The following is an 18,693-nucleotide window of genomic DNA, read 5'->3' as shown; positions in this document are numbered from 1 at the left end:
CTGATTATTCACGGGTTTTTATTAATATCTCCTCTCTAGGAATCTCTAGGTCCTGGCAGATATTGACCACAAAGTTGCGCTGGAGGACCTAGAGATTCCTAGAGAGGAATCCTCGGGTAAAAACAGTGGGACAAGTGTACAAGACACAATCCTCTCGGTTCAGGTTTTATAACGAAAGGGGCGTGGCTTAAAAAGAGCCCGCCCTCTTTCGGATCATACTATTTTCCTTTTAACAGTGATTCAGCGGCCTTTCCCTCCTTCCGGCCCTCCCTCCTGGACGCTTCGCTGAACTCCCCTCTTCTCCTGTCCCAATGGTATCGCCCGCGTTGCAGGAAGCGGGGCCCTGCGAGGCGCCGGGCGAGACCATTATCGCAGACGGGGGTGTTTTTCTCTTGGCTCTTCTGAGTCTGCGTCCTTCAAAATGGCCCGCCGCGCGCCGAAGCTGGTGCTGCTCTTCAGCGGGAAGAGGAAGTCCGGGAAGGACTTCGTGGCCGAGGAGATCCAGAGCCGGTTCGTACCGAAAGGAGGAAGGGGTTTTGCGGGAGGCTGCCTTCGCAAGATCGCCACGGTACACGTGTCCCGACTCCCGTGTCTGGTTGAACGTCTGAACCGGGGGGATGCGTGTCAGGGACCCCCGTGTCGAAGGAGGAACGACAGCCACGCTCTTCCTCGGTGGGGCTCTTGGAGCCGTTTTTAGGCACTCCCTGGCTCTTTAGACCTGCTTCCTGCATTCGCCTGTTACGCAATACACGTGACTGAAGCCATGAGCCAAGGGAGGCCTCTCCGTGTCCGTTACGTCGTGGGGGGAACGGGGGAGGCGGGCCAGTCGGAGGGGCGCCCCGGGCAGCTAAGGCCTCCTGACACGCATCGCCAGGCTCCGTAACCTCCTGGGAAATACACGTGTATTCCGCAGGCAGAACCTCAAGGCTGAGGGAGGGCGCTTGGGGCAGGCCTTTCGCCAGAGTCCCTGCAGAATGGCCAGGAGTGCCTCTGAGCAGGCACAGAGTGCTTCGAACATCACAGAACACTTGCAAGGGGTGGCTCTGAGCATGTGCAGAGGGCCTCTGGCCCCCATAGGACGGCCAGGAGTGCCTCTGAGCACATGCAGAGGGCCTCTGGCCCCCATAGAAAGGCCAGGAGTGCCTCTGAGCACGCGCAGAGGGCCTCTAGCCCCCATAGAACAGCCAGGAGGGCCTCTGAGCACGCGCAGAGGGCCTCTGGCCCCCATAGGACGGCCAGGAGTGCCTCTGAGCACATGCAGAGGGCCTCTAGCCCCCATAGAAAGGCCAGGAGTGCCTCTGAGCACGCGCAGAGGGCCTCTAGCCCCCATAGAACAGCCAGGAGGGCCTCTGAGCACGCGCAGAGGGCCTCTGGCCCCCATAGGACGGCCAGGAGTGCCTCTGAGCACATGCAGAGGGCCTCTAGCCCCCATAGAAAGGCCAGGAGTGCCTCTGAGCACGCGCAGAGGGCCTCTAGCCCCCATAGAACAGCCAGGAGGACCTCTGAGCATGCGCAGAGGGCCTCTAGCCCCCATAGAAAGGCCAGGAGTGCCTCTGAGCACGCACAGATGGCCTCTAGCCCCCATAGAATGGCCAGGAGTGCCTCTGAGCACGCGCAGAGGGCCTCTGGCCCCCATAGGACGGCCAGGAGTGCCTCTGAGCACATGCAGAGGGCCTCTGGCCCCCATAGAAAGGCCAGGAGTGCCTCTGAGCATGCGCAGAGGGCCTCTAGCCCCCATAGAATGGCCAGGAGTGCCTCTGAGCATGTGCAGAGGGCCTCTGGCCCCCATAGGACGGCCAGGAGTGCCTCTGAGCACATGCAGAGGGCCTCTGGCCCCCATAGAAAGGCCAGGAGTGCCTCTGAGCACGCGCAGAGGGCCTCTAGCCCCCATAGAACAGCCAGGAGGGCCTCTGAGCACGCGCAGAGGGCCTCTGGCCCCCATAGGACGGCCAGGAGTGCCTCTGAGCACATGCAGAGGGCCTCTAGCCCCCATAGAAAGGCCAGGAGTGCCTCTGAGCACGCGCAGAGGGCCTCTAGCCCCCATAGAACAGCCAGGAGGACCTCTGAGCACGCGCAGAGGGCCTCTAGCCCCCATAGAATGGCCAGGAGTGCCTCTGAGCACATGCAGAGGGCCTCTGGCCCCCATAGAATGGCCAGGAGTGCCTCTGAGCACGCGCAGAGGGCCTCTAGCTCCCATACTGTTCCCAGGCTCACACAGTATATATAGACCCACTTTTTCCAGGCAAGCATCCTCTGAAGATGCCCATAGCCACAGATGCTGCTTGCAAAACGTCAGGAAGAAACTCTTCTAGAACATGGCCAGAGAGCCCAAAAAACCTTAACTCTTTGTGTTTAGTATTAAGTCTGGATGGATGAGAGAATGCAGAGGGTAAGTGCTTCCAGGACAGTTTATACTCCTGCTTGTCCTTTTTTTTATTGAGTTAAAATACAGTACAATGGACCCTTGTTATCCACTGGAGTTTGGTTCCAAGATCCCCCATCTGTGGATAACTAAATCCGTGGATGCTCAAGTCCCATTAAATATAATGATGTAGCAAAGGTTTTTTGACCTAAATTTCTAGACCAGGGGTCCCCATACTGTGCTCTTTAAGGGATTTTGGACTTCAGCTCCCAGAATCCCAGACTGTTGTCTGACATGGTTGAGGCTTCTGAGAGCGGAAGTTCAAAATCTCTTAAAGGGTACAGTTTGGGGACCACTGCTCTAGACTGATACAGTACGTGAGCATATACAGCACTCTGTATAGAGACTGATACATGAGCACATAAAGACCTCTGAGCCAGTGTGGCATAGTGGTTTGAGTGACGGACTCTGACTCTGGAAACCCACTGGGTGACCTTAAGCGAGTCACACTCTCTCAGCCTCAGGGGAAGGCAATGGCAAACCCCCCTATGAACAAATCTTGCTAAGAAAATGGTGAAAGGTCTGGAAACCATGCCCATGGTAGGTTCACCTTAGGGTTGCTTTAGGCTGGAAATGTCTTGAAGGCACACAACAAACAACAACAGCAGCAAGGGGGTCCTAGCTATAAAAAAGTTGGCCTAGGACAGTGGCTGCCTCCCTTACAGACTGTTTTCTTCTTTCTACTGACAGGCTGGGTCCCGATGTTTGCACTATCCTCCGTTTGTCAGGGCCTCTTAAAGAGCAGTATGCCAAGGTAGGTTGTGCCCGCATCTTTCTTGTTTGCGTCCATTACTTTGACAGGTAAGTATTCACTTATGGGGTGTCGCACCAAGCATGGCTCTGTAAAGTCGAAGGCTTTCATGGCCAGCATCCATAGTTTTTTGTGGGTTTTTTGGGCTATGTGGCCATGTTCTAGCAGAGTTTCTTTCTGACGTTTCGCCAGCATCTGTGGCTGGCATCTAAGATGCCAGCCACAGATGCTGGCGAAACGTCAGAAAGAAACTCTGCTAGAACATGGCCACATAGCCCAAAAAACTAAGCATGGCTCTGTTTCAGCATTTGGTTCTCAAGCAGTAGCAAGCCATAAAATATTGAGATTCTCACAAACTGGGCCTGAAGGCTTTCAGGGCCAAAATACACTGCAGAAATAATCCATTTTGGCACCACTTTACTGACATGACTCAATGTTATGGGATTTGGGGGATTGTAGTTTGTTGTCGCGGTAGAACTCTCTGACGGGGAAATGTCTGACAAAGCTACAATTCCCAGAATTCCATAGCACTGAGCCATGGCAGTTAAAATAGATTATTTCTGTAGTGCGGTCATAGCCTTGGATACTAACATCATAGATAAAATATATCCTCTCTGTCTACTATTCATCAGCACCTTTGGGCTGTCTGGAGATGACTGTATTAGAACAAACAGTATGTGAATTTCAGCCAGCAGAAACTTTGGATGTTTACAAGAAGTAGTCTGTGATTTAATCTAAGGTTAATCTAAGGATCTTGATTAGTACTTGTAAATCGGGGATTAACACTTGTAAATCTTCCAGGAAGTTTCCCTTCTTATCTGCATGTTAAATATAAGACAAAGACAGGGGTGTGAGGAGGAAAGAGTCACCAGTTGCCTACCTGTGTCTCCTACTTCCAAATGATGGAGATTTCAGGACTCATGAGTCCAGTTTGGGAATAGGGAATTTATAAACTAAGAGTGAGGCTTTCCTATTTTTATTATTTTCATCACACTCTCATAGGGTTAGATTTGTTCAGAGGGCAGTTTACCATCGCCTTCCTCGGGCGATCAGAGAGTATGGCTTGTCCAAGGTCGCACAGTGGGTTTCAGGGCCGAGCGGGGATCCGAACCCCGGTCTCCAGAATGTAATCCAGCTCTCAAACCACACTGGCTTTGTGTGTGTCCTACATTAGTCCAACATGTTTCAGCATACATTTTATTCAAAACAACTTGCATGTGTGAAGTAAAACAATGAGAGCTGCAGCCACACAGTAGATATAATCTAGTTTGGCACCAATTTAACTGCCCTGGCTCAATGCTTTGGATTCTGGGAACTGTGAGACATTTAGCCTTCTCTGTCAGAGAGCTCTGGTGCCACAACAAACTACAGTTTCCCAAATTCCATAGCATTGCGCCTTGGCAGTTAAAGTGTCACACTGGATCATTTCTGCAGTGCAGATGCAGCCTTGGTCAGGAAAGCCTTGCAAAAATAAATGAAAACATTTCAAACCTTCTAGAGAGCTCTTCTAAAATGCATCCAGGAATGAGCATTATTATTATTAAAATTATTACCTTTCATTTTTCTTATGATTTCCATTTTGCTGGCCAGATGTACAGATTTATTTATTTATGTTAACATGCTACGGGTGGCTGGTTAAGCAGCATTATCTGCTCTTTTCTGTCACTGTTCACGCCTGCTCAATAAGGAATTCTGGAGGCAGCTTTTATCTGCCTTACTGATTGTAGGCAGGCATACACAGCTACAATAGATGTGGCTAGATTAGAATCCTGCTCTTTCCCAGCTCAAGCTTACTTTTGCATACATGCCACTGCAACATGACAAGAAAGTATTTGGTTCTCCAGCCCTCCTTCACCCTCCTCCCAGTACTGATGCTGCTATAAAACCCTTCCAGACTGAACACAGTGAGGTAAAGGAGGGCTGGATGTGGTTTATCAGATCTTACAGGTGCAGCTCGGGAGTTCATGGCTTCCATGACAGCCATGGGCCTGTCCCAATTAGCCTTAGGTCCAACACATTGTGCAGGTAATACACTTTAGTACGGATCAGGAACAGCTGTGGGCAGAGGTAATTCAGACCTCTGCTCTGTCATGGACGGATCATTTCCTAGTCAAAGTGGGACTGAAGGCTACCACCCATATCCCTCTCGGGGGTGGAGGACCTATTAGAATGGTCCGCCCTCGAAGGCTGATGGAATCCAAAAGGTTCCAAGAAGCCTTAGAGGGTTTTATGGTTGGGAAAGACGGCGATTCTGTTGATGCCCTGGTTGATACCTGGAACAACGACCTCACCAGGGCTATAGACAGTATTGCTCCCGAGCGCCCTTTTCGGCTTGCTTTAAATAAAAAACCTTGGTATACGGAAGATCTTCGACAAATGAAGAGGGCCGCGCAACGACTAGAGCGCCGCTGGTGGAAACATCAGCTTTTAACTGACAAGACACTCCATGAGAACCTATTGAAGTATGGAGTGGCAGTTGATGCAGCAAAGAATTTTTTCTATGCCGCACAAATTGCGTCCGCAGAATCTTGTCCAGCAGAGCTGTTCAGGGTGGTTAAATAGCTAACCCAACTGCCTTCCACCCTGAACCCATTACTAAAGCCATCTAGAGCCTGCTATGACGCTTTTAATTACTTAAATCGTAATAAAATTTATTCGATCTTTGAGCAGTATATTTTAATTACTTCTTTGTGGATAAAATCTTTCAGATAAAGGCTGATCTGGATGCGGACATTGTAACAGAATCAGTAAGAGAGGTATCTAGTGACTCCGCAGACTCAGTTATACTGGATCATTTTGAGTTTGTAAATACCATTGAAGTGGAAAAACCTCTTGGAAGTGTAAAGAGGATGACATGCCCTCTCGATCCTTGCCCATCCTGGTTGACCGTTTGGGGGGGGGGGTGATGACAATTTTGTTACACCTCATAATTAACACATCCTTAAAGAGGGAACATTTCCATCAGAATTTAAACAAGCGATAGTTAAACCACTATTTAAAAAACCCTCTTTAGATCTCCTGATAAGAAATAACTACAGACCGGTCTCCCTGTTACCATTTTTGGGCAAAGTGATCGAGAGGGCAGTTGGGGTTAAGCTGTTTTGGATGAAACCGATTATCTGGACCCATTTCAAACCGGCTTTAGGACGGGATATGGTGTTGAGACAGCCATGGTCACCTTAGTCAATGACCTCCGTCTGGGCATCAACAAGGGAAGTGTGACCTTGTTGGTGCTCTTGGACATCTCAGCAGCTTTTGATACCATCAACCATGGTATCCTTCTGGAACGCCTGAGGGAGTTGGGTATCGGGGGCACTGCACTCCAGTGGTTCTGGTCCTACCTCTCAGGCAGATTCCAGATGGTGAAGCTGGGGGACTCATGCTGACATCTGGCGTCCCTCAGGGTGCCATTCTGTCTCCCATGCTGTTTAACATTTACACGAAACTGCTGGGAGAGATCATCCGGAGACATGGGGCTCTATTTCTATTTCTCTATGTCTCCGACTGCTGCAGTGACCAAGGATGGCATCTCTTCTCTGGACGCCTGTTGGTAATGGGCTGGTTGAGGGAAAACAATCTCAAGCTGAATGCAGAGAAAACGGAGGTACTCGCGATAGGTTCCTCAAGTCCAGGGATGGAGATTTGTCCTGGACATGTCCCCTAAAGGACGAAGTTCGCAGTTTGGGGGTTCTTCTGGATCCATCTCTACACTTATCATCTCAAGTAGATGTGATTAGTTAGTTAGTTAGTTAGTTAGTTAGTTAGTTAGTTATGGTATTTATACCCCTGCCCTTCAGCCCTAATGGTTATCAGAGCGGCTTACAATTATTATTTTAATTAGACGGTTCCCTGTCCTCAGCCTTACAATCTAAAGTCAGACCTTACACCTAAGTCAGACCACATAACACCAGTTCTAAAATCTCTTCACTGGCTGCCGATTAGTTTCCGGGCGCAGTATAAAGTGTTGGTTATTAACTTTAAAGGCTTGGGCCCGAGTTACTTGAAGGAACGCCTCTCCATACACAATCCGCCCCACACTCTCAGAACAACTGGGAAGAATCTATTGGATTATCCAAAGACCAGACTAAGGTCTACTTCCCACAGGGCATTTACTGCTGTGGCTCCCAAATTGTGAAATGGCTTGCCGGAGGAGATCCATCTTATTACCACTTTAGATGCCTTCAAGAAGGCACTCAAGACGGATCTCTTCCAGCGAGCCTATCCCCCAGATCTGCTATAACAGCTTTAAGATGACACTTCATTTGGAGCATGTATGGGAAATTAGATGCCAATATTGTACCTGTATAGGTTTTTTGATGTGTTTTTAAGATTTTATATCATGAGAATGTATTTTAACTAACTGTAATTTTAAAATTGTGCTGTACTCCCACCTCGATCCGCAGGGAGGGGTGGGATATATATATATTATATATATTATTATTATTTATAAAAAGGAGCTTCTTTGTGAGAGGCTTTGTTAACTGGGATATGCCTTTATATCCTTCTGTTAGTTTTGGGTTTAAGAAGTGATCACTTTTGTTGCAGGTGTGATAATCCAGTTTTACTTGTGCTTGTAGGAGCATGGCCTGGACTTCCAGCGTCTTTTGGATGCCAGCGACTACAAAGAGATGTATCGACAGGACATGATCTGCTGGGGAGAAGAAAGGCGCCAGACTGACCCCGGTTTCTTCTGCCGCATTGTGGTTGAGGGTGCCACCCAGCCCATTTGGGTAAGGCTGGGTGACAGGGATAGTTATACTGGGATAATGCTCAAATTGAGTTCATCTCAACAGTGTGTCCAGAGGAGAGGTACCAAAATGGTGAAAGGTCTGGAAACCATGCCCTATGAGGAGTGACTTAGGGAGCTGGGTATGTTTAGCCTGGAGAAGAGAAGCTGAAGAGGTGATAACGATAGGTCTGTTTAAATATCTGAATGGGTGTCATATGGAGCAAGCTTGTTTTCTGCTGCTCCAGAGAATCGGGCATGGAACAATTGATGCAAACTACAGGAAAAGAGATTCTACCTAAACATTAGGAAGAACTTCCTGACAATAAGAGCTGTTTGACATTGGAATAATATGGTGCCTCAGAGGGTGGTGGAGTCTCCTTCTTTGGAGTTCTTTAAACAGAGGCTGGATGGCCATCTGTTGGGGGTGCTTTGATTGTGAGTTCCTGCATGGCAGAAGGGGGTTGGATTGTATGGCCCCTCAGGTCTCTTCCAACTTTGTGATTCTTTGATTCCCCTGACTTGATCTTCCATGTCTTCTTTTGTTTTGCTATTCAGTTAGTTAGCGATACACGGCGCGTCTCGGATGTGGAGTGGTTTCGGGATGTCTACGGAGACTTGGTGCAGTTGGTGCGCGTCATAGCCACAGAAGAGACCCGGAAGAGACGGGATTGGGTATTCGTTGTAGGTGAGTGACCCAGCAGCAGAGCAGAGACCTGCGGTATGCTTTCTGTTCTTGGCGAGGGCAGGGCCTGCTCTCTGGAGCAGAATCTGGAAATGTGTGAAGTGTTCAAAACAACCATACAAGTTACTACAGTCCACCCTTGGCTTATGCACAGGATCCGTTCTGGACCCCCCGCGTAAGCCAAATACTGCGCATGCTCAAGCCCCATTCAAGTGAATGGGGCTTGTGCATGCGGCGGTGCGGCGGGTGCACGCCCCATTCATCCAAATGGGATGTGCCACCCCTTGCGTCCTGCGCATTCCTGTGCAGCTTTCAGCATAGCCCGCGTATGATGCGGGCACACTGTATAACCCGTGAAGAGGAAGAAAAGTGATGGCTGATGTTCTTTTATATTATTTACTTTTACTAATGAACAGTGGGAGCTGTTTGACAGTGGAACAGACTCCCTTGGAGTGTGGTGGTGTCTCCTTCTTTGATGGTCTTTAAACAGAGGCTGGATGGGGGTGCTTTAATTGTGTATTCATGCATGGCAGGGTGTTGGATTGGATGGTCCTCTTCCAACTCTTTGAGTCTATGAAAATACCTACACATTTTAGTTGCTGCTTCTTACTGCCAGCAATTGAGTCCTTAGAGAAGCATTTAATTGTGCAATGTGGGGAGAAGGAGCATAACCATGTGGGAAATGCCCTGGGGGCAAAGTTTGACCACAGGGTCCAGGTTTCCCACCCTTTCCATAGATCTTTTGAAACAAGGTTTCAGTTGGTAGATTTTCTAGTAAAAGCCCTATTGGGGCAGAGATTGTTTGTGAGAACAGCTCCTGCATGGATAATATCTGCAGACACCTGAGCAAGATAAACCAGTGGTTTGAGTCAGTATAAGGCAGCTTTCTTCACTCTGCCTGGAGGGACATGTCATACTGTATAAGGGACTCTGGTAATGTGCCATAGGAAAACTTGTATATCACTCTTTAGAACAAGGGTGGTCAAAGTGAGAAACATGGGCTGCATGCAGCCCCTGGACCCTACTTTTGTGACTCCCAACACACACACCCAACACCCTAAGATACCTTTTAAAATTTGGCACAATTTTCAGGCAATTTTTGTCCCAAAAGTACTCATAGCCCCTCCCCCGGTGTATAAAATCAGTTGAATCTAACTCAGTCCTATAATCCTTCCACGATTTGTATTGTTTGCCTTCAAGCCATTTCCAGTTTGCAACCCTAAGGTGAACTTATCACTACTTTTCTGGAGCTGAGAGTGTGTTATTTCACACAAAGTCACCCACTGGGTTTCCATGGCCATGTGGGGGAATCATGTCCTGGTGTCCAAAGTTGTAGTCGGATGCTCAGACTACTAGACCATGCTGGCTCCCCCAGAATCCATACTATTCCCTATTATCTCTTATTTTCCTCTGCAATCCCTCTCAAATGGTGACAGGAAATAGCACAATTTCATTTCTTGTCACCATTTTGAGAGAGACTACAACAGAAAACAGGTATTTGGGCTTGCCATGGGGAGGGGGGGTGCAGTCCATAGCAGGGTCTGAAGGAAAAATTGGTCCTTATCAGCTATCATGTAGTTGCCCATTCTTGCCGTTGAAAGAATGTCTCAAGGAGGATGGTTTGTATTGTGTCAGACAGGCAGAGTGGGTGCTTGTTGGAGGAGAATTACTGAATTCTCTTTTAATGAAAAGGCTAAGTTTCAAGTCCTTGTGGAGGACTTGTGGCCACTTCTTCACAAGAGAGCAGTGAAACTCTGCAAGCCCATTAGCCAAATTCTTCACTGCTCACTGCCCCATATATCAGAATTTCATAGAATTATAGGCTCAGAGCCACCATTCCTTAGGTCAGAGTGCCAAAATGTTTCAGATCTCCTTGTTTCCCTGTCCCTTTTAATCTTAGCTGTATTCTTCACAGTTATCTTGGGACAGGAATGAATATTCCCACGAACATTATATTGATGTAAGCTGTCACCTGCAGTAATACAATGCCTATGGGGTTTTTTTGGTCTTGGGTGGGAAGTTAAGACTTAGCTTTAAAAAGAACTGTTTTTGTGGAAAGGTGCTTAGGATTGGTTTGTTGATTTTTAGCTGATATGAGTTGATTTTATATTTTTGCATTTTTAGTTCTCCTTGAGAATATTTGCCTTGCAGCTGTAAATCTTCACCTACTTCGTTTTCTCTTGCAAATACAAATGATTTCAAGATCTCTTTCCCCCAGTGGGAAAGATTATGTGAGCTTTTATGTGTTTTGCTATAACCCATTTATGGTTTGAAGCTTGTTGACATAAAAAAGAGTTTCCTGTAAAACCTTGGTCTTTGTGCTGCCTTTGCTATTTGCTGGGCAAAACTGTTGGCTTTTGGACAGACAACTATGCAAATATATTTTACCCGGAGCACAATTTTCTGTTGGGGAACATTACGATTTTGCTTATGAATGAACTTTTTCACAGAGTCCCCAAATAGGAAAACCTCATGGTGGTTGACTGTTTCTTTTTCCTGCAAGGGAATGTTACATATTAACATACCCTTTGTCTTGACAAGAGAATCAGGGAATGTTCTTCGCTTCTTTTATCAAGCAACTTGCTGACTTTCTCCTGTCTTTCCTTCTAACCCTCCAGGAATCGACGATGCGGAATCCGAATGCGGCTTGGACCAAGGCGTGCACTTTGATTGGGTCATCACCAACGATGGAGACCAGCTCTCCCTAGAGGCCCAACTGGAGAAGCTGGTCCAGTTTGCTGAAAGCAAACTGTAGCAAAACTGGGACCCAGCATCTACCATTTCCCCCCTTCCCCATTCCTTTGGGGGTCTGGACTGAAACACCAAAGATTGAATCTGGAGGAGGCCAAGAGGTAATGTTGTGGCTGCTGGGCTGCATTTGGAAGCCTCTCAGGAAAAGTGTAATTGAGCCTGTCATTATTTCAGGGCTGTGGGGTTGACGATTCCATTCCAGGGAATGCCATGATCCAGTGCCAGTTTTTCCCTTCCCACAATTCCATTCCAGAGAGGACGGTTGTATCCGTCCTCACCCTGCTACCCACTTGTGTTACGTGTACCTTTGGAAGGGATTTTCCATCAAGTTCTTATGGGACTATGGCATCATTTCTGTTCAGCATTGGGAACAACTGTGCGAGGAAGATAGGAGTCTTTGTTTTCCCGTTCTATTTCGAGTCTTGGTCCCCGCCCCACCTCTTTCTGCTCCGGACTGTTCTGTGGTTGCCATTCAGATTTTTACAGCTTCTTGTCACCAGAGGGCAGGATAACCTCAGTGGTAATGCTTCACAGCTCTTGCTTCCTAATAGATCTTATTTTCTGATTGCACCTAGCATTGGGCCTGCAGCTTGTCTTCTACTGCAGGAAGCATCCACCTTGTTCTGACTCTCTGAAGAGCCCCAATCTGGGTGAGAAACGCATGCTATTTGGGGTGCGTGTGGCGTATCCTAGCCTTGCTTGTCACTCCATTTGAATTTGGGCTGGTTTTCCTTTTCTCTGAAGGGAATGTTTCAAAACCTACTTTATCCTTCTCTGTTATGAACCCACTGACTATTTTCTTAAGTTGTTGGTGGTGGGAAATCATTGTGCCTTATTCTTAAGAGCTATCCATATATGATCTGGCCCCATTCTTCTTTCCTGCTCTGCTTTCTGGAAATCGTTGCTGAACCAATAGTTTGGATTTAAGACCACCAACTTTTTTTTACCTGATTAAGGCTCCTGGGTCATACCCTGGCTCTGCAGTGAGGTAGAGTAGGGACATACAGTCCGTCCTCGCCTTATGCGGGGGATCCATTCCGGATCCCTCCGCGTAAGGCGAATTCCGCCTATGCTCGAGCCCCATTGGAAACAATGGGGCTTGTGCGCGGCGGCGCAGGCGCGCACAGGGCACAACGGGCGCATGTGCCCATTCAATTGAATGGGACGTGCCGCCCCTTCCGCCCCGCGCGCGTGCCGTGGCTTGAGCGCGTATGCTCAAGGCCGCGTATGGCACGCCCGCGTATGGCGCGGACGCACTGTATTCAGCAGCTGTGGTAAGCTGCTGGGGAGCTGAACACACAATTTTTCTCCCTGGAGCTCTACTGTTATGAAATATCCCTTGGTGGCATATTTGGCAATCTCAGAAAGGCATAGGAGGTTCAGTGACAAAGCAGAGCTATCAGCTTCAACAAAATGGAGTCTAAACAAGACATTCCAAGGCAAGTATTGGTGGATGAAGGAAGCCAGAAATATGGTTGAACCATAATGTGGGAAAGTTGGATTTTTTGGACTATTAGTTTGAATTGCACCCATGTGTACGTCATGTTTGGCGGGGTGGTGGCAAGGGGGTGAAGGGTGGAAGATGCTGACTATCACACTGCAGTCCTCACCCACTCACTTACAGGGTGTCCAACATTTTCTCAAGAATGTCTCCATAGGGGGTCAGGCTCCATCTCTGATTCCTTCTTGTCTGCCTTTCTGCCTGCCCTACACAACAGTTTCTGAAGCCCTCGGAATGTCTGCGGCTGTGTAATGCCCTGCTAATGCCACTTGCTGCTCAACCCAGTGCCCTCCTCTTCCCTCTTTCCATTGGAAGAGACGGAGATTGTTGTGCTCACAATAAAGCTTTCTATTGTTTACAGCTCTTGTCTGTTTGTGTATATTTCTCTCTGGTTCTTGGTATTGTCCCGTTTATGCCCAAGGCTGGACAGAATGGGTTTGAAAGGTTAACATTTAGATGTTGACAAACTGGTAAAAGGTTAGACAGTGGTATTGTTAGCTGGATTTGTAACTGATTCAAAGACCAAAACCAAAGAGTAATTGCCAATGGTTTCTCTTGATGCTGCATCTGGGGTGCTTCAGGGCTATTCCCTGAACTTGGTATTGTACAACATTTTTATAAATGACTGGAATGATAGAATAGGGGGCATGCTTATCCAATTTGCAGATGGCAGCAAATTAAGAAGGGTAGCTAAGATTCCCATACCTTTGATCAAACACTGATCAGAAAGGATACAGAAGGAGGCTATGAAGGGGACGGGCAGCCATGAAGGAACTAGACGGATCCTAAAGTGTAAAGATATACAACTGAGCACTACAGTTAATAAATAATAATAAAATAATAAATTTTATTCTTACACCCCACCTTTCTGCTGCAGCAAACAAGGCGGCTTACATGGCTAGAATATACTGGAATAATACGTACTCTTAATAAATAAATTGACCCTCCTCCCTTTTAAAACAGGATTAAATACAATATAGAGGTTGCTGTTAGTCTGGTTTTTATGGGTTGCAATAAATTCCTCCCAGAGGTTTTAAGCTTGTAAGAACAGCTGAATGGCTGATAAAATTACAGGACATGATAGAAATGGACAGTCTAACAAACTTAATAAATGGGAAATCAGAAAAAAATATTGAAAAAGAATAGGGAAAGATCAAAAAACACAGTAAAGAAAAATAGAAACAAATACACTATATAGAGATTAACAGAGATCTTATAACTTAATAACGTTTAACTTATTTTTTATATTTTATTATTTTATTTATTTTTATTATTAGTTATTATTATTAAACGTGATAAATGCTGGAGTTATCTCTGCGATGACAGCAGACAGAAGTAGACATTATATACAGGAATCAACTGTATGATCACATGTATTTGCGGGAAGTACAAACAAACGGAATAGAAAATAAATTGCAATATATAATTAGATGTGGATATTTTATACAAAGCAATATTAAAGTCAATGTTAGAGGTGATTCTTTTTGTGATGTTAGACTGCTCTTTCTTCTTTAGTAATGATTGGTGACATGCAATATAATGCAAAGTAAGTGGCATAAAAATAATAATTAAAAACAGGAAAGAAAAGAGATTCTACCTCCACATTAGGAGGAACCTCCTGAGAGTAAAAACTCTGGCAGGGAAAGACTTTCCCTTGGAGTGCAGTGGAGTCTCCTTCCTTGGAGGTCTTTAAGCAGAGGCTGGATGGCCATCTGTCAATGGAGATGCTTTGACTGTGAGTTCCAGCATGGCAGAATGGCGCTGGACTGGATGGTCCTTGAAGTATCTTCCAACTCTGATTCTATGATTTGTGAGTGAGTAATAATGGAATCTGACTCTTAGGCCCCATACAGACAGGCCAAAATAAAGCTGCTTTGCGTCACTTTGGAGGTATGTTGTTTAAATGATGCATGTGTCCTAAGAGTCTGGAAGTTGCACCAAAGCTATGCTCCTGTCCTTAGGACTGAAGCGTGGCTTTGGTGCAGATTCTAGACTCTTAGGACGCATGCATCATTTAAAGAGCATACCTCCAAAGTGACCCAAAGCAGCTTTATTTTGGCCTGTCTGTATGGGGCCTTACTGACCACCTGGTTTACCTGATCCCCGTTGCTAGTCTTCAGAGGCACAGTACCTCTTCTGGCCAGCCGCTGTGGTGGTGCTGTTTAGCCACAGAATCAACTAGCAAACTGAAAATTCAGTGTTTTGCGCTGCACCTTCACAATTCCTCAGTCAGCGCATGTTGGCTGTGGCAGTCTGGAAGCTGCAGCTCAAAAAGCAATCTTTCTGCATCCTGCAATGCCACACTCCATCAAAAAAAGTGTGACCATCTTGTGGACAAATCCTTATCCTGTGCATTATTCCACATGTTTAATAAATGTTTTAAATTTATCGTTAACTTATTTTTGTTATTGATAGACGCCTTCGCTCCTTTTGATGGCGATGGCACAGAGTCCCTCCAGGTCCTGCAGTGGGCATCCCAGCATCAGTGTCTTGCCAAGTGCATTTCCATGCTGCGCTTAATAGTTTTCTGCAGACTGGGAGATTATCCGTCCCTTGAGTATAAGAGCTCTGACTCTTTTTAATACTCTCTTGGCAGCAGCCCGCCTGATGGTTGGATTTTGTAAGTGTAAGAGAGATGGATGATACTGTATGGAGGGCACTGGGGGCAGGATTGTTGCTTCTGCTGCTTCTGTTAAATTTTACTTCTAGCATAGCTTTTTTGCAGCCCTGGGACTCAAGTAGCTTACAAAAATGAAAAGAGATGCTATTAAATGCTATCATCAATAAAACAGGCAACAAGTCAAAATATAATTAAACTGTCAATAAAATTAAAAAGAATAGTGCATTTTGCCCTACTGTGAGGCAGAGGGAGATGGGCCGCCTCAGGCGCCAATGTTTGTTGTAAAGAGGTAACAAATGGCTTTGTAGTTTAATTTGATTTAATTTAATGCTTCTTTACTGGCAGGGAGGGGAGATATTGGTGTAACTATAGGGGAACAACAGATGTGGGCAGGACCCCTGAAATTATTTCCCCCCCTCAGTCTGTAGATTTCTAGCACCGCAGAGAGGGAGATCCTAAAATTCATTCATACCTCAAATGCTTACATTTGGTATGTTTGCATTCCTTTGGTCGCTTGGCCTGTCCCTTTTCTTTGGACACCGAAACTGTATTTCAATATGCCCAAATACAGCTTTAAGAACTTACTGCAATGCTAGAAATTTGGGGACTGAAGGAAACATATCATTTGGTAGAGCAGAATTTTCACTGCCTTCCAAACAACTCATCAAACAGTTGAATCAAGAGGTGAACTGCTATTATTCTAAATATGAACCTTATTCCATAAGATCTACAAAGGTTTCTGCTAGCAGCTAATAAGACCGAAGGCCAAGAAGTAGAAGTGGTCATATAGGGCTTATCATTAAGGGCTTGTTGTCTATTGTTCTTCTGTGTCTTCAAGCCATTTCGGACTCATGGCAACCCAGAGGCAAATCTATCCTGGAGTTTTCTTGGCAAGGGTTGTTCAGAGGAGGTTTGCCATTGCTTTCCCCTGAGGCTGAGAGAGAGTGACTTGCCCAAGGGCACCCAGTAGATTTTATGGCTGAGCTTGGAATCAAACTCTGGCCTCCAGAGTTGTAGCCCAACACTTAAACTTATCTATCTTGGTGAAAAACACTGCACTCACTCTTTCCATGGAGGAGCTGTGTTTTTCTGCCCTTAATCCAACTTTGCTCTGAACTAAGCAAATTCAGAGTAAACCTGGTGTTTCCCAGAAACCCTGGAGTGAGCTTGGTTTCTTTTGGCATGTCGATAGCTGGATCAGGTCCTGTTCAGCCCACTTCTGCTGAGGACAGAAATGGGCATTCAGATTCTGTGATGATCACATCTCCGGGCATCTGTTTCTGACTTCAGAAGCAGCAATGTGCCAGGCAGGCTTTACATGGAGCTTCTTGCAGTGAAGATGCAGCCATGGCAGCTCCAAAAATGGAATGGGCCAACAGGAGTGATGTATTGTCGACTCGGCTGGCTGGTGTGTGATACCACTCTATTTTGCTTTGGTCAGGCCTCACCTGGAATAATCCTGTGTCCAGTTCAGGGCCCCACAATTCAAAAAGGATGTTGAGAAACTGCAGTGTGTCCAAAGCAGGGTGACCAAAATGGTGAAGAGCCTGGAAACCATAAAGCCCTATGAGGAGAGACTTAGGGTGCTGGGTACGTTTAGATTGGAGAAGAGAAGGTTAAGAGATAATATGATCGCCCTGTTTAAATATTTGTAGGGATGTGATATTGAGGAGGGAGCAAGCTTGTTTTCTGCTGCTCCAGAGAGTAGGACCCAGAGCAAATGATTCAAGTACAGGAAAAGAGATTTCACCTAAACATTGGTCCCATACAGACAGGCCAAAATAAAGCTGTTTCGGGCCACTTTGGAGGTATGCTGTTTAAATGATGCATGCGTCCTAAAAGTCCAGAAGCCGCGCCAAAGCCACGATCTAGTCCTAAGGACTGGAACGCAGCTTTGGCATAGCTTATGGACATTTAGGATGCATGCATCATTTAAACAGCACACCTCCAAAGTGACCCGAAGCAGCTTTATTTTGGCAGTCTGTATGGGGCCATTGGGAAGAACTTTGTGACAGTAAGAACTGTTCAAGGATGGAAGACGCTCCCTCGGAAAGTGGTGGAGTCTTCTTCTTTGGAGGTCTTTAAACAGAGGCTGGATGGTCATCTGTTGGGGGTTCTTTGATTGTGAGTTCCTGCATGGCATAAGGGGTTGGACCGATGGCCCTTGGGGTCTATTTCAACTCTGTGTTTGTGGTTGCCATCATGGTTAGTCCAGGGCACAATGCTCTGGACTGGCCTCGGATTAAGTAATAATAATAACCCTCTTGGCAGCCAAGGGCTCCAGGCAGAACCCCTTTCTTGATCTGTGGCTCTTAGTCCCTTGATTCTGCTTGGAATCCATGTTAGGAATACCCAACCCAGATATAAACAGGTCTGCTTTAGACAACGTTAACAGAATAACCTGCTTGGAAAAGTACAATGGCATCCAAAAGCTACCAAACAGTGATACCTTTATTGGACCAACCAAAATGTTCAATGTTTTGTTCCAGAGAACATTTTTTTTTCTGCCAAAGAAGGGTGTAGGTAGTCTCATATAGGATGGAGACAACCTGGGTCTCAAAGAAGGTTTTATTTTGTGTTGCTAATGGGGTTTACATTTTATTTCCTAGGTTTGTTGACTCTTTGTCTCCTAGAGCCCACATAGCGAAAAGGGAGGAAAGGCTTCTGCCTACATGGATACCTCTCTGCACCATCTAAACCGGGAACAACAATAACAACATTATTTTGTCAAAATAACTCTATCATCATCATCATCATCATCATCATTTTTTAAATTTCTTTCTCCTGTTTGTTTTTTTACACCTTTGCCTGATAAAGAGGCCAGTGGACCTTTGGAAGCTTGAATCATGCATTTGACCAATAAAGGTATTACTGATTTGTGGATTTTGGACATTATTGTACTTTGCTGTATGCCCAACATGGCTACGCTTGGATATGTCCTCTTTGAAACGCGAACCTAACAAAATGGATTCAGGAAAGTTCAGGAAAAAGAGATGGAAACAGTTTTGAAGTGGGTTACTTCCCATTTCTTTCACTTCTTTATTTAAAATTCAGATACCATTCTCCAGCAACACAAAATACCAATCTTTTGAGGTATAGGATACATTGGTGACTTAGACATAAGCATAGTGTCCTTTCACACCACACAGTTATAGCACTATGATTCCATTTGAACTGCCATCATAACATCCCATGTAAATCTTAGCATTTGTATTTAGGGGAGGCACATCTGGCTGA

At 46.1% G+C, this 18,693-nt stretch overlaps 1 protein-coding gene across 3 annotated transcripts; it reads left to right on the top strand.

Annotated features, from left to right (window-relative positions):
- Positions 1–253: 253 nt before the first annotated feature.
- On the top strand, positions 254–18,332 carry PMVK (phosphomevalonate kinase). 3 transcript variants are annotated; one of them, XR_016272176.1, is made up of 6 exons: positions 254–568; positions 3,113–3,176; positions 7,751–7,903; positions 8,458–8,587; positions 11,203–11,436; positions 18,066–18,332. XR_016272176.1 is itself a non-coding variant. In XM_089483792.1 (5 exons), exons 1-5 carry the CDS (start codon positions 312–314, stop codon positions 11,337–11,339), a joined length of 741 nt encoding a protein of 246 aa, XP_089339918.1. In that variant the 5' UTR covers positions 256–311; the 3' UTR covers positions 11,340–13,196. The 3 variants fall into 3 exon arrangements, 2 of the variants coding, with proteins under 2 accessions (XP_089339918.1, XP_089339919.1); XM_089483792.1 differs by lacking the exon at positions 18,066–18,332 and having other exon boundaries at positions 256–568; positions 11,203–13,196; XM_089483793.1 differs by lacking the exon at positions 18,066–18,332 and having other exon boundaries at positions 339–510; positions 11,203–13,196.
- The last annotated feature ends 361 nt before the right edge of the window (positions 18,333–18,693 follow it).

Source organism: Sceloporus occidentalis, unplaced genomic scaffold, assembly GCF_023333645.1.
Source record: "Sceloporus occidentalis isolate IW3139 unplaced genomic scaffold, rSceOcc1.0.p SCAF_20, whole genome shotgun sequence".
Classification (NCBI taxonomy): Eukaryota; Metazoa; Chordata; class Lepidosauria; order Squamata; family Phrynosomatidae; genus Sceloporus; species Sceloporus occidentalis.
The sequence above is the reverse complement of the archived record's forward strand: the minus strand, read 5'-3'. Positions and strand labels throughout refer to the sequence as shown.

What these genes read in the sequence shown, in the direction of transcription:
- PMVK (XM_089483792.1), top strand. Translation starts at nt 312, where the DNA reads ATGGTATCGCCCGCGTTGCAGGAAGCGGGGCCCTGCGAGGCGCCGGGC. An exon ending in GCCTTCGCAAGATCGCCACG is followed by an intron (nt 569 to 3,112) that starts GTACACGTGTCC and finishes TTCTACTGACAG; the next exon opens with GCTGGGTCCCGATGTTTGCA. An exon ending in GTGCCACCCAGCCCATTTGG is followed by an intron (nt 7,904 to 8,457) that starts GTAAGGCTGGGT and finishes TTTGCTATTCAG; the next exon opens with TTAGTTAGCGATACACGGCG.